The 17,247-nt window shown below is 52.5% G+C and overlaps 1 protein-coding gene across 1 annotated transcript; it reads right to left on the bottom strand.

Moving 5' to 3' along the window:
* Positions 1-937: 937 nt before the first annotated feature.
* On the bottom strand, positions 938-16,821 carry RSPO1 (R-spondin 1; the record flags this gene model as incomplete). Its single annotated transcript, XM_079777779.1, has 5 exons — positions 938-1,122; positions 2,087-2,275; positions 2,515-2,664; positions 4,947-5,138; positions 16,728-16,821. The coding sequence occupies 5 exons, from the start codon at positions 16,819-16,821 to the stop codon at positions 938-940; spliced, it is 810 nt and encodes a 269-aa protein (XP_079633905.1).
* Between the last annotated feature and the right edge of the window lie 426 nt (positions 16,822-17,247).

The raw sequence follows: 17,247 nt of genomic DNA, 5'->3' as shown, positions 1-17,247 counted from the left end.
TGACCGGAATCCCGCCATCCTTAGAAGTAATTAGAGCTTCTCAAATTTGACTGTGACGCCAGTCTCCTGGAGCCTCTTAAAATGCACACCTGGCTCATCGGGTCTGGGATGGGCCCGAGAGTCTCATTTCTAACAAGCTGCCCAGTGATGCCGTCAATGCTGGTCCGCAGACCACACTCTGGGTAACAAGGCTAGAGAAGCTGGCTCCACCGTGAGTATCCCCAAGTTTTCTCCCTGCTCTGTCCAGGGGGCCAGCAGGGGTCTCTTAAAACTCAGCCCTGTCTCTTCCTGCTCCCATACGTGCCCCACCAAAACCTGTGCCCTGAAAAAGAATGTGGTGCCTGGGGCCACTGTGGTCATTTAGTTTTTGTTTTTAATTGGAAATAAACCTTGAAGCAGTTTTCAGAGTCGGGGCAGCCCTGATGTGGATCATGGATGGGTAACAACGATCAAGTCACACAGCTGGAAATGCAGAACAGTCCTCACGCTTTGGCTCCTGTCTGCCGCACGGGGCTGGTCCTACCGGCTGCTCCAGAAGGCTCCCCTCCGCAAAGGTTGGGCCTGGACGCCGGGAAATGTCCTCTCCGCCGTGTCCGCAGGGAGCATCGCAAACCAAGTGTGTGCTGCCGGGTCTCCTCCTGGCGGAGATGACCCGTCCACCTTCCTGCCCTGTTCATATCATGAGGTCCGAGGGATAGAAGTGTCTTCCGGTAGCCTCGAGTGTGTATGTGTTTGTGTGTGTGTGTGTGTGTGTGTGTGTGTGTGTGTGCATAAACACGTTTGCATGTTTATTGATTCCATGTTCGGACATGGGGGTCGCTGTGTGTGTATGTCCATGTATGTGTGCAGAGTGTGTGTACATGTTGCCCTCCAGGGCTCCAGTTCAGTAAAGCTTCCGTCCCTCTTTCCGCACAGGCCTGGAGGCTGAAGAGGGTCCCTAGGTGGGCCCTGCAGATGTGAGCGGCCCCACTGTCCCCTGCTGCTGCTGCTGCTGCTGCTGCTGCTGCTGCTGCTGGCCCTTGCGTCTCCGAGAGCCGGTGCCTGCCTCCTTGCTCTCCTTCCTGCTCGGGTTCCTGTTGGCCTTGTCCCTCCGGCCCTGGCCTCCCTTCCTCCTCTTCTGCCCTGCAACCCAACAGCAGGAAGACTCAACACAGGACATCTTGCCACAGCAGGGAGGCCCCGGGCATGGCCATGGGCCCCGGGAGGGGAGTGGTGAGGAAGCTGGGCAGGGGCGGCAGCGGGGAGGCTGGGATCGCTGCCTTTAGGCAGTCAGGCGCCCTTAGGCCTCCTCTGACCATCGGCCACGTCAGAGGACCCTGCAACACGGGCACTGAGAGGGGTCCCAAGAGCCTCTTCATCCTCCACCCCTGGATAAACCACACACCCTCCTCCTCCTGTCTTCCTCAGACCTGGGATCCCAAAGGGCCAAGAGGTTCAGGGCAGTTCTTAGGACCCGCAGGATGGCCCCGCCTCCTCTGGGGTCAGCCACCACATCATTGCCAACTGCAGGCTCAGTGACCTTGATCAAATCACTACCCCCCTCCACCACCGTCCCCAGGCTGGAGTGGCTCAGTGATTGAGGGTCAACCTGTGAACCAGGAGGTCAAGGTTTGATTCCCGGTCAGGCCACATGCCCGGGTTGTGGGCTCAATCCACAGTGTGGGGCGTGCAGGAGCAGCCGATCAGTGACTCTCTCTCATCATTGATGTTTCTGTCTCTCACTCCCTCTCCCGTCCTCTCTGAAATCAATAAAAACATGTTAAAATGTTTTTAACCGCCACACCCCCTTCCATGCCCTATCTGACCTCGCAGGGCCCTCCCAGGGCCCACAGCTGCTGGCTCAGAAGAAATGGAGACACGGGAAGGATCTCCACACGGAGGTGTCCAGCTCCCACCACACAGAGTTCTGGGTCTCTGCCAGGCCTGGCACCGGATGGCACGGCATGGGGTCTTGAGTTGGGGATGCCCCATCTGGCCGGGCCTGAGACCCTCTCCTGGGCCACAGGCAGGAAGCAGAGTGGTCCCATCTCTGTGGTTGGGCCTGGGCCCCGACTCCGGGGAGGCGGAGGCGGAGGCTGCAGCTCACCCTCAGGACAGGGCGTCCTCCGCACTGTGCACCTCCGGATCTCTTTGGTGTCGGAGCAGACGGCGTGGTCCCCCCCAGGCGCGTGGAGCACCCTTCGCGTCCGCTCCTCAGAGCCCCTCCGGAAACCACAGAGCTTCTTCCTCTTGGCGCACGGCCCCCACGGGGACCACTCGCTCATTTCACATTGTGCTGGCAGGAAGGGAGAGGAGAGAGAGAAAGGAGAGGAGGGTCACAGGATGCCCCAGGGGAGCTTTTCCCACCGGCTCTCTACCTGGGGCTCAGGCCCAGAGGGCAGGAGAGTCCTGAGAGAAACCCCAGAGGGTGGTCTGGGGTGAGCTTTCTCTGGACAGTGCCCCAGCCACACTCTCCCTGGCCTGCCCTCCTCCGGGGGTCCTGGACCCTCTGCCCGCAGTGCCCACGCGCCGTACCAGGACTGCTGCACTCCATGGTGCCGTTGGCAGCTGCGGAGCCCTCGGGGCAGGCTGGGTAGCAGCGGCCCTTGTGCAGGTACAAGCTCTCCTTACACTTGGTGCAGAAGTTGTGGCTGAAACAGGCCTCGCAGTGCTCAATCTTGCATTCTGAGGAGAGGACCAGAGTGGGGGCCTCTGGCTCAGCCTCCCCTCATCCCCATCCCAACACCCACCATGCCGCCCACCCACACTGAGAGCAGGACGGGGGTCCAGAGCGGTGATCCCTGCAGAGAGGTGTGTTGGGACAGGGCGGGGGCGGAAAAGGGCCAAAGTGGGCACTCTCTGGACTGGCTGGGCCTCACCAGGGTCAGCTAATCCCAACCCAAACTCAATTCCAGGCCTTGGAACCCAAGGTAAGGTCCGAGAGAGCCAGTTTCGGGGGGGGGGGCAGGACCCCCGGGGGATGAGTGGGGGTAAGAGAGGAGGATCCCAGCATCTCATGGAACCCCAAGGGCCACCTCGTCAGAGCTGGACTGAGGGATACAGTGACCCCCTGACCATGGCTGTGTGGTCTCCTCTTCCCCCACTGCTGGGCATCCACAGACCCAAACCCTGGATCTCCTCCTGCCTGGGGCAGAAAGAATGGGTTTGGAGGAGGGAAGCCATCCCAGGGCAAATTCCTCTCCCTCCACAAGGCGAGTTCCAGGAACCGCCTTGGTTGTACTCCTGGGTCCCTCCCCATCCCCTCCTGCCAGCTCTCCCTCCTCTGGGGGAAGAGGGGGGAGGGTGGGTTCAGGGCTGAAGGAGCAGGCAGGGTCTTTCACAATCTCTCCCTTCCCAGATTGTGGGCAGGGCTAACTTCCTCCCAGTCTCTGGCACCTGGAGCCTGGGCTGCCAGTTTCCCAGGAGCTGGCACAGCCAGGAACTCCCCACCCCAAATATGGGGAAGAGCCCAAGAGGGCAGCCCCAGGGTCCTACCTCCAACCTCACAAGCTCCCCACGCCCACCGCACCCTCCTCTGTGCCTCTTGGCCTCTGTGGCTTTATCTCCGCTTCCCTCCCTCCCTCCTTCTCTCGCGCTCTGATGCCTGGGTTTGGCTGCAGGTGGAACACAGTAAGAACAATAACAGCTACCATTTATTGAATGCCAGACGCGAAGGGCTTTACATATGCCTCCCACAACAACCCCAGAGGTAAAAAACGTGTACTCCCATTTAAAATATGAGATCTTGGAGAGGTTACGACACGCCCAAAGTCACACAATGAACTAGTAGCAGGGTTGAGAGTACAACCCCAGTCGGCTGATCTGGGGTCAGTCGTGTTCCTTCCAGCCTCGCTGTTATCAGCTATAAAAAGGTACCATCACCTAGATCCTGTCTCCCTCCAGGGGGTGTCGCGGACTCAACTGATATGAGATCCAGAAACGCATCCTAAGCTCCCAGGCACTGAGCACACCGGAGGGGCATTGGTTTTGTTCACTGGAGTGTGTTCACCGCGTATCCCCAGCATGTCACAGCCGAGATGGATGGGTGTGACAGCAGGTGCCTGGGAACTGTGGCTGGTATGGGAGAAAGCTGGAGAGTGAGGAGACCAGGGGGAGAAGGAGGCGAAAGCAGGCTGACCGGGGCTTGAATTTCTCTGCAGTCAGTAGAGCCAGTGGCGGTTTTTAAGCAGCAGTGTGATGGAATAGGCTGTGTGTCTCAGAGGCATCTTTCTGGCTGCAGTGCGGAGGCGGGTGGAAGGAAACCAGATGAGAGTTGGAGGACAGATCAACAGGCTATTGCAATAGTTCAGGGGAGAGATGACGGGGGCCGGGGTGAGACAATGGCAGTGAGGACAGAAAGGAGATGGAGCCCAGCTCAGTGACTGAGCACCATCCCATGTACCAAGAGGTCTCTGGTTCAATTCCTGGTCAAGGCACATGCCTGAGTTGCGGGCTCGATCCCCAGCAGGGGGCATGCAGGAGGCAGCCTATTGATGTTGATGCGCTGATGTTTCTATTTCTTCCTCTCCCATCCTCTCTCTCTCTAAAATCAATAAACACACAAACACACACACACACACACACACACACACACACACACACACACGAAAAGATATGGAGCACGCATGGTTCAGTTATTGGGTGGATGGGGAATAGCCCAAATGAGAGGTTGGCCCTCAGGTCTATTGCTTGGGGGATGGCTTGGGACACAGAGTGGCCTGTGGGAATACAGGTGGGTGCAGGTTTGGATGGAGGAGATGCAGTTCTGATACAGACACACTGAGTTGGAAATGTGGAAGGGGTATCGGGGGAGATGTCTGACCAGTAACCAGACACTTGAATCAGAAGCCTCCTCTTCCCTCATCTCAGAATCCCCCCTCCTTCTCTTGCTGGCCACCAACAGTTCAGAGCACCCTCCCCCAGTGACCGGCGTCCCTGTGCCCTTCTCCAGCCCTGCCCACACTCACTGATGCACTTGTTCATGTCGGGGTTGCGGGCATCGAAGTATCCAGGCGGGCAGGACGGCAAGCAGACGCCCACCTGGCGGATGTCGTTCCTCTCCAGCAGGATGAACAGCTTGGGGGAGCACTTGAGGCAGCCGTTGACCTCAGAGCAGAGCTCGCAGCCTTTGGCGCAGGCCTGGCTCCCCTCGGCACTGACTGCAAAGGTGGAACAAGGGTGAGAAGGTGGCTGTAGGGGAGAGCTCAATCTCCCACGAGGATGGGAAGCGAGTTGATTGGACTTTTCTCCTACAGAAACACTGTGTTTCTCAGAAAGCACAGGTCAGGCTGGCAGCTCTCTGCAAGACTGCTTTCTGAACCTCCCCAGGATCCTCTCTCAAGGGAATGAGCACAGACTCCTGGAGCAAGACTCCCAGCCATTCTAGATGCCTCCGTAGCTCCAGGCGCAACACAAGCTCACCCGCCGGGCTCGCTTCACCATCCTCAGAGAAGCTACTGGAGCTGCACCCTTCCTGGAACTTACCCCTACCCTCTCCAGAGGAAGGAGGCTTCTTATCCTTGAGAAAGTTTTAAGGACAAGAAGGATAATGGTTTAAACTATCTGAGAAAAACATCACCTGCCCAGAGACAAGAAGACAACTAGAATAACCTATGTCTAGAACAGTAGTTTCAACCAGAGGCAATATTGCTCTCCAGGGGACATTTGGCAATGTCTAGAGACTTTTTCCCCACCAAAAAAAAAAAAGTTTTTATTGATTTTAGAGAGAGAGGAAGGGAGAGGGATAGAGAGATAGAAACATGGATGAGAGCCAAACATCGATCAGCTGCCTCCTGCACGCCCTGTACTAGGGAGCAAGCCTACAACCCGGGCATGTGCCCTAACAGGGAATCAAACCAGGGGCCTATTGGTTCAGGGGTCGACACTCAACCTCTGAGCCACACCGGCTGGGCTAGAGACATTTTTTATTGTTACACTGGAGAGGGGGGTACTACAGGCATCTAAGGGAGGCCATAGATGCCAGTCAACAGCCCGCAGTGCATGAGGCAGCCCCCACAATAAATTATCTGGTTCAAAGTGTCAGTGGTGTTGAGGTTGAGCAACCCTGGCTTAGAACCACCCGTTGAGGTAGTGTGATCTCCAGCCCCGCATACCTTTGATCTTGTTTCCTCATCCACTTGTTCAACCAACACTTACTGAGCCCCTCCCAGGTGCCAAATGCAGTGTGAGGGCTGGGGATGTGGAGGCAAAGACGCCTAGTCACTGTGCCCTGATCCTCCAGTGGCACAGACAGACCCACAAACAGGCAAATGCTGTCAGCCACCAGACCAAGCAACAGTGGATCCAAAAGGAGAGAGAGAAGGAGTGGCACAGGGGGTGCCATTTGGGCCAACTCTTGAAGAATGAGTGCATTTGTCCATTAGGGAGTAGAGGCAAGGGCCTTCTAGGAGCAGGAATACAGAGATATAAAACAACCCAAGGGGAATAGCAGATAATTGGGTGCAGGAGGGATGGGGGAGGGGGGTGGTGAAAGATAAGGAGTCCTATCTTAAAAGGACTTTTAAATCATGCTAAGGAACTTGCACTTGATCCTGCCAGGCAGAGTATTCCTTGCAACATGATTCCCCTAAATCAGTGGTTCCCAATCTCTTTTGGCCATGCCCCACCTGAGCATCTCTAAAATCCTGATGCCCCCCGCCCCGTGACATATAATTCTTATTATTCAAAAAGTGAACTCCTATTCACGTGGAGGAAGCCTAAGAGGCCATTAACTTCATCTAAACAAGCTTCCAAAGAACATGGCACCCATAAAAGAGAAAAAGAAAAGAACGAAAGGACAGTTGAAGTACTGAGGAAGGAATTGTTAAAAATAATAATAATAACATGAAGTGATAGGAAAAAGTAGCAAATAAAGTTTCAAAACATATAATAGAGAACTGAAATGCATAAATATGTCACAATATATATTTATATAGTGTATATGAGGCCTCTAGAACCATAAGAAATGCAAAAAATTCACTGTTAATAACTCATTCTCAAATCCCCCCCCCCTTAAAAAGTCAAACTGCCCCCTTGTGGGGGGTGTGCCCCACGTTGGAAACCACCGCCCTAAATGATCACAGGGGCCCACTGCATCAGGTAAGACTGAGAACCACTGGGTCCAACACTCTAAACAAGATTCTTTTTCTTTTTCTTAACTATCACTTCTCTTTATTATTATTTTTAAAAAATACTTTTTTATTGATTTCAGAGAGGAAGGGAAGGGAATAGAGAGATAGAAACATCAATGATGAGAGAGAATCATTGATCGGCTGCCTCCTGCACACCCCCAGTTGGGGATTGAGCCCGCAACCCAGGCATGTGTCCTTGACCAGAATCAAACCTGGGACCCTTCAGTCCGCAGGCCGGTGCTCTATCCATTGAGCCAAACCAGCTAGGGCTAAACAAGATTCTTTACTGTAGGGCTTCTTGCACCCTCTGTGATGCTCCTGAGTCAACTGCCATTCCAAGATGAGGACAGAGAGAGCTGCATTTTCCAAACAATTTGGCCACAGAACCCTGTTTTGCAGAGTTTTTCTTGGGACCTTTCTCAGAGCTGATAAGACAACAGGGAGCCGTTGGCCAGTTTTAAACAGGAGCAAGAGCTGCTCTGATTGACATGATGGAAAGGTTCCCTTGGCAGCCTGGGAAGAGACCAGAGACTGAAGGACCATTTGGAAAGAAGCTGACCAGGTCATCCAGGTGAGGAAGATGAGTCTCACAACAAAATTTGGTTCAGAAATGCTTAGGGAATACAATCAGTAGGCCCTGGGGACCAATAGGAGGAGGGGTGGTAAGAGGAGGAGGAGGAGTCTGGAATGCAGCCCAGTATTCAGGCCTAAGGTATGGGTGAACGGTGGGGCCAGTCACTAAAAGAGGCTCATAGGAAGAGAAGCAAGTTGAGAAGGAAGGAAAGTAGGTATGAGTCACTTAGGAGGAGCCAGGCATCGAGAAGTTGTAGATATCGGCTGTAGACAGAGAGCTGGGGCCTCAGAACAGAGTCGCAGGAGATAGTGCAGGATGCGGAACTCAGGCTGCAGAGTGGGCCGGACCTGGAGCCAATCCCCAGCCTGTGACCCAGGGTGAAGCACTGCATCTTGTGAGCCTCCCTCTCCCACCCCTGGAAAAGGAAGACGTGGATGCCCACTCGGGAGGGCCATTGGGAGGAGCACCCGCTCCATGCATGGTCCTTGATTTCACAACAGGAGAAGGAGTAAGACTTAGGAAGGTGAGCAGAAGGGAAGAGGAGAATAACAAACACAACGATAACAATAACAACAAAATCAGCATAATGGCAGCTTGTTAGTAAATGTCGAAACGGATTCTGTGGCAGGCGCTGCTCTCAGGCTTGACAAGTACTGACTCATTTAGTCCTTACAACCCATGAAGTAGGTACTGCTATTTTCTTTTCTTTTTAAAAAAATTTATTTTATTGATTTTTTTACAGAGAGGAAGGAAGAGGGATAGAGAGTTAGAAACATCGATCAGCTGCCTCCTGCACAACCCCTACTGGGGATGTGCCTGCAACCAAGGTACATGCCCTTGACCGGGATCGAACCTGGGACCCTTTAGTCCACAGGCCAACGCTCTATCCACTGAGCCAAACCGGCTAGGGCTGCTATTTTCTTTTTAATCCTCATTTTTCCAGATGAGAAAACAGAGAAGCTAAATTACTTGAACAAGTCTTCAGAGAGAGTATGTGTTCTAGGCAGAGGGTGCAGAAGGCCAGCGGTAGGACATTACAAGGGGATGTGGAAACTGAAAGTGTGACTAGACTGATTTTTAGGCTTATTTGTACAGAGTTGATATTATTTCATTAATCAATAGATTTAAAAATTAATATTGTTCTTGGTTTAGTTATTATGAGAGCAAAAATACTCCAAATGTTGTATTGGATTCATGAGAGAACCCTAGGGATTATTTTTCCACTTTGGACCTTTGTTCAGCTATATTACAAATTAATTATATCACTGGAGTTGTTAGATATCATTTCTACTTCAAATATATTAAATCCTCTATTGCTCAAGGTTTTTACTTCATTCATTGTTGAAATGAATGTTCCCTCTAGGTTTTTGCCTTGGTTTCAATAATTGAAGTCATTCAGGTGTCCCATTTAAAGCCTCAATAGCTATGTTCCCATATTCACTTATTCTTTTCTTATCACTTTTGTGAGGGACAGATTTGCAGAAGGCCTTCTCAGAATCCTGCTGCCTACCTCCCATTCAACCAACAACAAATCTCTGAGTGTATTTCCCTTCAGATCCATGAAGAATATGGCAAGAAAGAGTGGGGCACATGGGGATCTGAAATTAGATCAGCACGATTGGAACCTGGAGTGAGTGGTCAGACAGGAAGCTGGAGAGGGAAGCAGGGGCCAGATGAGGAAGGGTCTTAAATGTGTAGAGAGGAGTTCGGACATTATCCTAAAGGCAGTGAGGAATTACTGTGGGCTTTAAAATAGGAGACATGGTCTGGATTCCAAATTAGAAAGATCACTCTGTAGTGTGGAGAATGGGATTGTAAGGAGGGCATAATTGGAGGCAGAAGGACTCCCAGGTTCAAAGACGTGGAGCTGAACCAAGAGGATGGAAGAGAGTAGACACGTGTAAGACATTCAGGTGGTAGAATCAGCAAGACGAGGTGATGTCAGGGAAAACACAAGTCAAGGGTGACTTAGAGGTGTTGGGCTTGGGTAACAGGGTAGCCGTGGGCCCTTCACCCTGAGAGGGACCACAGGAGGAAGAGCAGGTTTGGGTGGGGAAATGATGAGTAGTTGAGTTTTAAATGTGTTGAGGTTATGGTTCCTGTGGGACACCCAGAGGAAGGTGTCTATTAGGCAGTTGAACCTGTGGGTCTGGAAGTCAAAAGAAACATTATGGCTGGAGATTGAGACATGAAGTCCTTAACATGTAAATAGTCATTAAAGGCATGGAGGTCCATGAGGTGGCAAGGAGAGTGGGTAGAGAGAGTGAGAAGAGGAATAAGACATTTAAGAGAAGGGCAGAAAAATCGGGGTAGCTTAGAGGCCGATAAGGAGCAAGCAGACAGGTAGGGGACACTCAAAAGCACAGTGCATCATGGAAGCCAAGAGAAGAGTACACTCAAAAGAAGAGGGAGGCATCACACACCACATGCTGCTGAAGTGTCCCATAAAGAACAGCAACATATAGGTTATTGGTGCCTTGGTGGGGGTGGAGAGCAGGGACAGTGGTTGAGGAGTAAAAGGAAAGTGAGGAAGCAGGGCCATCTTCTTTTAAGAAGCTGGCTGGGGGGTGGGGAACGATTCGGGATCCATCCTGGGAGCCGTCATTGGGGTTAAAGCCATGGGAGTGGAAGGCACCCCAGGGTAGAAGCTGTGCAGCTGGAAAAGACAGCACAAGGCTGAGGCCTGGGCAACATTCATGTTCAGCAGTGGAAGAGGGGCAGAGAGAAGCTGAGTAGGAATCCTTGGAGCGGTGGGAGGAGACCCGGAGAGAATGGGGCTAGAAGCCAAGTTGGAAAGGGAGAGATCACAGGGACCAGAGCTGGGAGGAGACCATGGCTGTGAGCTCTGAGGCAAATCTAAGGAGGTGACCTTGCATTAGGAGGTGCCCTTGAGAAAAGCAGTTTTGGTGGAGTGGTAGGGATGAGAGCCAAACCACAGTGGGCTGAAGAGTGAGGGGAAGGGACAGTGGTGGGGGTAAAGCAAGGAGAGGGGCAGAGAGAGTCAGAGAACATGGAAAAAGCAAGGGGAGAGACCAGCTGAGAGAGAGACTATGATAGAAGTCTCAGAGGCAGGCTAAAGGCCCAAGAATACTGGAGGTTCAAGATATAGAGCTCAGGTGTAAGATTGGCCTTGAGGCCAGGGTCAGGGACAAGGGACTAGGGAGTTGAGCTCCATGAGGTTTGGGGGCTCAGCAAAGAGAAGACAGGTTTAGTGATGGGCAGGGGTGAGTCCAATGAGGAAAGGAATGCTTATCAAGGGGGTAGGAACCAAAGGGTGTTCTCAGCTTAGCAAGGCAAATGAATGGGCAAGGAGAGGATGGAGAGCCAGGGGATGGGGGTGGGAGGGTTAGGTGTGAGTGTCCAAGAGATGGTGGGTGATATGGGGTGTTGCATAATGATTCAAAGGAAAAAGCCAAAGTTAATTCATCCCATAGATGTTTGTTTACTGCACACCTACCACATGCCCAGAGCTGCTAGGAGCTGAGAATGTGGAGGTGTAACAACAAAAACCCACCCAGGAATGTGGGAAACAGGGCTGGCTATGCACTGTGGTGAATGGAGGAGCAATAGAAGGCACTCCCTTACCCAGCCGGCTAGGTGAAGAGGGTGTGCCAGGCGGAGGAATGGCCTGTGCAAAGGCTCTGAGGCACTGAACATCCTAGATGTTCATGGATTTGAAAATAGGGCTTTAGCCCTAGCTGGTTTGGCTCAGTGGATAGAGCATCGACCTGCGGACTGAAGGGTCCCAGGTTCAATTCCAGTCAAGGGCACATGCCTGGGTTGCAGGCTTGACCCCCAGTAGGGGATGTGCAGGAGGCAGCTGATCAATGATTCTCTCTCATCATTGATGTTTCTATCTCTCTTACCCCTCTCCCTTCCTCTCTGAAATCAATAAAAATATATTTTTAAAAAATAGGGCTTTATTCTGCTGGCAGGGAAAGGGACCACAGAAGGGCACGGTCAGATTCCGTTTGATAAGCTCCCTCCAGCTCCTGTGTCTATGATGGGAGCTGATTGGGGGGGGGGGGGGTATGCAGAGGAATAGTCTTGCAGGGCTATAGCTTGGCCAAGGAGGTTGGGTGGGCTCAGTGGAGGGTGGGGCTCAGAGAGGGGGTGGCGCCTTCTTCCCTTCTTCACAAACCCTCCTCACACAGCTCTGCCCTCCACCACCCCCTTCTCACTCTGCTCCTGAGCACTCAGTGAGCCCATCTCACTGAGCCAGGAAGGCAAGGAGAAAGTGCCCTCCTCACTTCCTCTGCTGCTTCTCCGCCTCCTTCATCCTTGTCCAAAACCCTGCAAGTTGATGTCCCTATAATCAGGTCTTGCCCCAGGGTGGCTCAGTGGCCCTGCCTCCTTGAAGAATGGCTTCTGGCCACTGACCTTTCTCCCCAAGGCTTGTCTTCTCCCAGTTACTCATCTTCCTAAAACCAAAACTCTGAGGGTGTTACACCCCTGCCTAAAATCCCTCAATAGCTCCCTATGCCTGCAGAATTAAGACTCAGCTCCTCCACTTCTCTTAAAAAGCTTTAGCCTCAGAACCAAAGTCACCTCCCCCAGGCAGTGTCTCCTGATCTTGCCTCCCTGAAGAGTCTGGACGGAGTATTTCTCTGTGTTCCCACGGCCCCCATACTTAAAGCCATCATGGTAGACATCACCACGTGTCATTAATATCTTCTGAAATGTCTTTTTTCCCCATTAAAAAGAGCTTTACAGGGCGGAAACTGTCTCATTTTTTAATGCGAGCCCAGTGAAAGGATGAGGGACCCCCCAGAATGTAGGGCTGAGGATGTGGTGAGTGAGACAGAGGCTCAGAGAGGCAGGTATATGAATGGAGCTCACTGAGTGTTTGATAGATAGAGTGTGGGGAGAGGGATTAGATAGGAATGGGGACTCAGGGTGGGTTGGCTGAAAGTCAGTGAGGGGTGGAGAGGAACTCACCATGACCCAGAGGAGGGATGCCCTTGGTATTGGGCTGGTATCTAGCCTTGGAGGAACTAGATTCAGTAAGTTGAGGGGGGGGGTGTTAAATTGGTAGGGGTGGGAGTGGTGGTGACAGGGAATGGGGCCTCAGTGAGGGGGTGGGCATCTACTCCTGGTGCCCAAGGTCATCCCCGGTAGGCCCCCTGGGAAGATCCAGCATTCTTTAACTCAGCTGGGAGCTTAGTTTAGACCTTCATTTTTTTCTCATCTGGGCCCAAATGCATTTTAAACTAATTTGTTTACCTCCCACCTCAAACCACCTGCCCTCTGTCGGACCCATAGCTCAAGGCAGGTCAGGTGCAGACTCCTCAGCCTGGCGAGTACAAAGAGCCCCGCCCCGCCCCGCCGTCTGACCTCTGCCACTTCTGGAGCATCGTCCCCCTAAAACACTCCCTAGGCCCAGGCAGCTGTCTGTGCTCTGTCCTGAGAGGTGTTGGGCTGTTGGTTTTAGCAGCACAACCCTTCTTTTTAATAGGAAAGATCCTCCATGTATAAAATAGATATGAGCACAGCTGCCCCAGTTAAAACCCTAGAGCTCCCCAGAACCCCTCTTAGAAACCATTTTTCCATCTATGATTCCTAGCTGTACCCCATTTCCTGAGCAAACAGTCTCTGCCTCCCCGCAAGTCCACACCTGTGCACACGCTGGCCCCTCTGCCTGGAATGCCCTCACCCTCATCCACTCCCCACCCCTTGCCTAGAGATCATCTACTGGTCTCTAAAAACACAACTCGGAGGTACTGGTTCTGGGCCCTCCCAGCTCTCCACCTTCACCCTATTGTAGCATGGAGACACAAGATTAAAATTGTCCCCCTTTTCCCCCTTCTTCAGGATTCTTTTCTATGACTAAGGCCACGCTTCATAGGTTGAATGTTGGTGGAATGGCCCATGGAATGAATGGGCTTCAGTGAGGGAAGAAGGACTAGTGATGGTCAGTGTAAGAGGGGACAAAAGCTCCAGATGGAGGATGGGGCTGTGAGAAAGGACAGAAGTGGGGGGGGGCAGCTTCTGGAGGAGTCAGGGAAGGAATGGGGGCTTCATGGGGACAGAACTGAACGAAGGGGCCAAGGAATCTGATGGGAGAAGGGTCTCAGTGCGGGAGGGGCACTCAATGTGAGGGACGGTGAAGGAATGAGGGCTCCATGAGGGGCAGGAAATGTAGGTGGGAAGGTGGTCAGGAGAGGGTGGGTGCTAGTGAGGGTGAGTGAACAGGAGGCTTGATGTGGGAACATGTCCTCAGTAAGTAGAAGAGGAGAAGGACGCCCTTTGAGGGTTCATAACTCATAGCTAAAGAATTCTTTGCTCGGCCAGGCGATTTGGTTCAGAAGCTGAGCATCGACCTATGAACCAGGAGGTCACAGTTTGATTCCTGGTCAGGGCACATGCCCAGATTGTGGGTTCAATCCCCAGTGTGGGGCATGCAGGAGGCAGCCGATCAATGATTCTCTCTCATCATGATGTTTCTATCTCTCCCTCTCCCTTCCTCTCTGAAATCAATAAAAATATATTTAAAAAAATAAAATTAAAGCCCTAACCAGTTTGGCTCAGGGGATAGAGCGTCGGCCTGCGAACTGAAGGATACCAGGTTCGATTCCGGTCAAGGGCATGTACCTTGGTTGCGGGCACATCCCCAGTAGGGGGTGTGCAGGAGGCAGCTGATCAATGTTTCTAACTCTCTATCTCTCTCCCTTTCTCTCTGTAAAAAAATCAATAAAATATATTTTTTAAAAATTAAATTAAATTAAAAAGCTTAAAAAAAAAGTCTTTGCTCAACTTCTGCCCCTCAATGCAGGGAGGCCAACACTCGTACCCGAAATCAGCCATTTCTGGGCTCAAAACTTGTGTGTGACTTCGGATCAGAATTATATCGGTTGGCTTCTGGGGCCCTATCGACACTCAGTCACGGGATGCTGGACAGAGCCAACAACTTGAGGCTCACATTCATAGCAAGCCTGCCTCTGCCCCGAAGCCTGCCCAGTGCCCTTCCACATGGTCAGGAGGCCAGAGAAGCCAACATAATGGTCTGGCTCCTCTCTCTTTTCCCCTCCCCCCCCCCCACCACTTCCCTGGACACCCTAGGGCAAAATGGTCCACACATTGTTTATGTAACAATCACATGCCTCCTGAAGTCAACAGAGAGCTTGCTATTTCACAAAGGATTCACTACATGTAACACCATCTCATGCAAGCCTCACTATATTCCTAAACAACGACACTTGTAGCTTAATGGTCATTCTTTAAGCAGTACTGCCCAGCAACATGCACCCTCATCTCTCTCCGAGCTCATGTCCCTCTTAGACTCTCACTGCACCCCAAGTTTTTCCCCTCACCTTACCCCATTCTCATATGTCCCCATCAAGGATGTCTGTCACACACCACTTGGTAATAAAAACTGGGTTACTGCTGCCGAGGCTGTGGGATGTGGCTATATCAAAAGCGTCATAATTGCTGTATTCGATTGGTCATGGCTGGGGCCGAGCCCTTTCTGATGGCCAGGCCAGTGCTATTTTTTTTTTTTAAGTACAATGTTTAGAACAACAAGTCTGACCTCTGGTTTAGGTGGGTGTGTGGCTCTGCACACGTGAGGGGCAGTGTGATCACTAGTGCACATCACATGAGCGCGAATGGCTCCACTCATGCTCTTCCTCTCATCTTGGAAATGGAGGAGATATTATAAACCGCTAAACTGCATCTGGCCCGTGGAGTCCAAAATGCTGGCTGCGACAGATGAGAAGGGAGGAAAAATCAAGGTTTCGATGCTAATTAAACCTAACCGTCTCTAATTGTTTGTTAAGCTAGGGATTTTCAGCTCCACCAGTTCTCTGAGCTTCTGTCCTGGGCTGGGTTCTGCCCTTGGCTGCTCCCCTCGACATCCGACCAAACTCCTCTGCCTTTCGACCTTTGCTGGCAGCCTGGGTCTCCGGGCCTCAAAAGGGAAGCCAGAAGTGGCTGGGCCAGGCTTCCGAGGAGCTGCCTGCCCACGTGCGTGACCTCTCTGATGGGGATGTTGAAAGACAGACCTTAGGGTCGTGCTCAGGTCTGTAACACAGGCCTCCACCTCACTCCTGACACATCTCTCACATGTAGTGGCCACACCAACGGGCTGGTACAGAGCCCCCATCACTGCAAACATTAGGCAGAGGCTAGAGGACCTGCTCTTGGGAGCGCCTAGAATGGGGCTCTGAGGGACTCTGTGAGGGACAGCGAGGGCAGCGTGGACAAGTTCACCTTGAACTCTGTCAAGCTCTGTTTCCAAGAAGACTGGGCTCACAGGAAGTAGGTGTGTCCTTAGGACTGTCATCTCTTCCCCTCTCCAAGCCTCAGTTTCCCCATCTGTACAATGATGGTTTTATTTTATTTTGAGAACCCTTTCTTCCAATGATATCGCATGTGGAATCTGACAGGACGTAGGGAAAAGCAAAGTTGCTCTGGTTGGAAGGGTGGTAGGGCCTGACTCCTGCCCACTCGCCTCCCCTTCCCTCCCCCAGGGCAACTCCGAGACTCCCCCTGGGCAGGGTTCAACACCATAGGAGTGGGCAGTCTCATGAGCTCCCAGCTCCACCGTGCTTGCCCCATGATCTGGGCAGGGAAGGCTGCTGCCTACCACCAGGTGGGCAGAACTCCTGGCCCAAAGGGGTTGAGGCTGCACTTCAGCCACCACTGAAAGAAAGGGCCCTGAAGTGTCGGTGAGGAGGGAACCAAGCATCTTGGAGCAGGGGGACGGGGGATCATCTCCATGGATACCACACAGAGCTGGTGTTATGATGTCAGAGGGCATAATCCACACACTGGATCCTCACAAGAGAGGGGTTAATCTAGAAAGCAGAGTCTACAAAGGGGGAAATAGACAAAGGGCATAGTCTACAGAGTGCACAATCTCAACAAATTAATCCACAAACTGGATAATCCACAAACAGAATAACCTATCGAGTGCTCTACACAAGTACAAATCAGCAGTAGTCATCACAGAATAAAGCCACCGAAGGCCCTCTAGCCCCCCAAGTTGCCCCCTACCATGCCCCTAGTTCCAAGGCCCTCCATGGTCCAGCCCCGTCATTACTCACTCCGCCTCTGTCTCTTCCCCTTGATCCCCCGGCTGCCAGCAGTGAGATGCATCCAGCTCAGAATGAGGGCCACCACACACAGCCCAAGCCGCATAGTCACTCGCCAGCTCCAAGCCCCTGGCAGGAGGGGTGGTCTTTGGGGTGATGGATGGCGCAGGGCTCTCGCTAACGCCTCCGGGGCTGGGTCAGCAGCAGGAGGCCCAGGCCTGGGCCGTGTCCCAATTCCACCATGATTTCAGCTGAGGAGTCCACTTCTCTATCGGCCCGTAAGGTGGGCCAGAGAGCTTTCCTCAAAGGCACTTGGCAGAATTTGTCACTTCAGCAGGGACACCTCCAAAACCCAACCTGTTGGGGGAGGAGAGAGAAGGATTAATTCTGAGGGGCCAGGAGGGCGCCCCCCTCCCAACTTATGCCTCCTACCATCCTGTCAAGGAGACTATGAGAACTCAGAATGTTTGGACATTATAAGTTGCCCACCCGGCACCCCTATAGAAGAAATCTGCTCCCTTTCCTGTGTTGC

Source organism: Cnephaeus nilssonii (genome assembly GCF_951640355.1).
Source record: "Cnephaeus nilssonii genome assembly, chromosome: 7".
NCBI lineage: Eukaryota > Metazoa > Chordata > Mammalia > Chiroptera > Vespertilionidae > Cnephaeus > Cnephaeus nilssonii.
This window is presented reverse-complemented; position numbering and strand designations above follow the sequence as displayed.